The 1,272-nt window shown below is 38.1% G+C and overlaps 1 protein-coding gene across 1 annotated transcript; it reads right to left on the bottom strand.

The window, feature by feature from the left end:
• LOC135955618 (uncharacterized) lies at nucleotides 1-372 on the bottom strand. Its single transcript, XM_065505976.1, has one exon. It carries the CDS (start codon nucleotides 370-372, stop codon nucleotides 1-3), a length of 372 nt encoding a protein of 123 aa, XP_065362048.1.
• Nucleotides 373-1,272: the final 900 nt, after the last annotated feature.

The following is a 1,272-nucleotide window of genomic DNA, read 5'->3' as shown; positions in this document are numbered from 1 at the left end:
TTATAATTTAAGATCTTTAGAATGAAATGTGCCGATAAGTTTGCCTTCCATATCTTCGAGTTTGTAATAGTGATTTCCAAGCTTTTCACGTACTTTGGCCTTAACAAACATAGGGGCAAATTTCGCATTAAAGCGTTTTTCGAAGTTGCTTTGCACATAATTTCTTCTCCATACTTCTTGACCTATTTTATATGTTTGGGGTCTGGTTCTCAAATTATAACGATCTCTGTTATGCTCGTATGCTTTTTTAATGTGTTTTTGCAAATCACGTCTAATTATTTGAAGGTTATCGTCCCTTGTAAGCTTATACGAGGGCTCATCCAAAAGTTTAAGTTTCCTCAATAGTGAGTAAGTAGATCCATGAGTTATCATGTCGAACCCATACAGGGCGTGATAGGGGGAAATTTGGATAGAGCTATGTATCGAATTTCTTAACGCACAGCTTATGGCACTTATGTTTTCGTCCCATCTGGTATGGTCACTTTTGAGATAGGCTCGAATTCCGGCAATCAACGAACGATTTACTCTCTCGGAAGCGTTAGATTGCGGCGAGTAAAACTCTGTATACACATGAGTAATTCCTAATGAGGTAAAAAGGCATTAAGGTCGTTGGCCTTAAATTGAGAGCCATTATCGCTCACAATAACCTCAGGCACTCCATAAGTGTGAAAGATTTGTCTTTCCAAGAAATCTTTGATAGCAGATGAGGTGAATTTTCGTAGGGGATGCAACCAGTGGAATTTAGACAGATGGTCTAAAACAATTAGTAAACCGATATTACCTGACTTACTACGAGGGTATGGGCCTAATAAATCGACATAAAGCCTTTGAAATGGACGTTCAGATATTACCTGCTTACCCATTTCTGGCTTCATTATGAAGTTTGGCGCTTTAGTCGATTTACACACCTCGCATTCTTTTACAAAATCTCGTACATCTTTCGACATACCGGGCCAGAAGAAAAATCTTTTCAGCAATTCTAATGTTTTACACATCCCTCCGTGAGATGTGGTTGTAGAGCTGTGATGGCTTAGAATTAATTCCCTTCTCATGTTGAGTGGAATCCAAAGTTTCCAAGATTTTCCCTCATTTTCCGCCACTCCATCATAATGTTGCGTCCTAATGTAAACAAATTCATCTACTATTTTGATATCAGGATATTTTTCTTGATTATCACTGATTTTCATACGCAAGTTTACGTAATCGTCGTCCTGAAAACAAGTAGAGGTAAGGTCAATTTTTGGGAGATCTTGTTCTAGGGAGGAAATTTCA

Source organism: Calliphora vicina, chromosome 3 (genome assembly GCF_958450345.1).
Source record: "Calliphora vicina chromosome 3, idCalVici1.1, whole genome shotgun sequence".
NCBI lineage: Eukaryota > Metazoa > Arthropoda > Insecta > Diptera > Calliphoridae > Calliphora > Calliphora vicina.
This window is presented reverse-complemented; position numbering and strand designations above follow the sequence as displayed.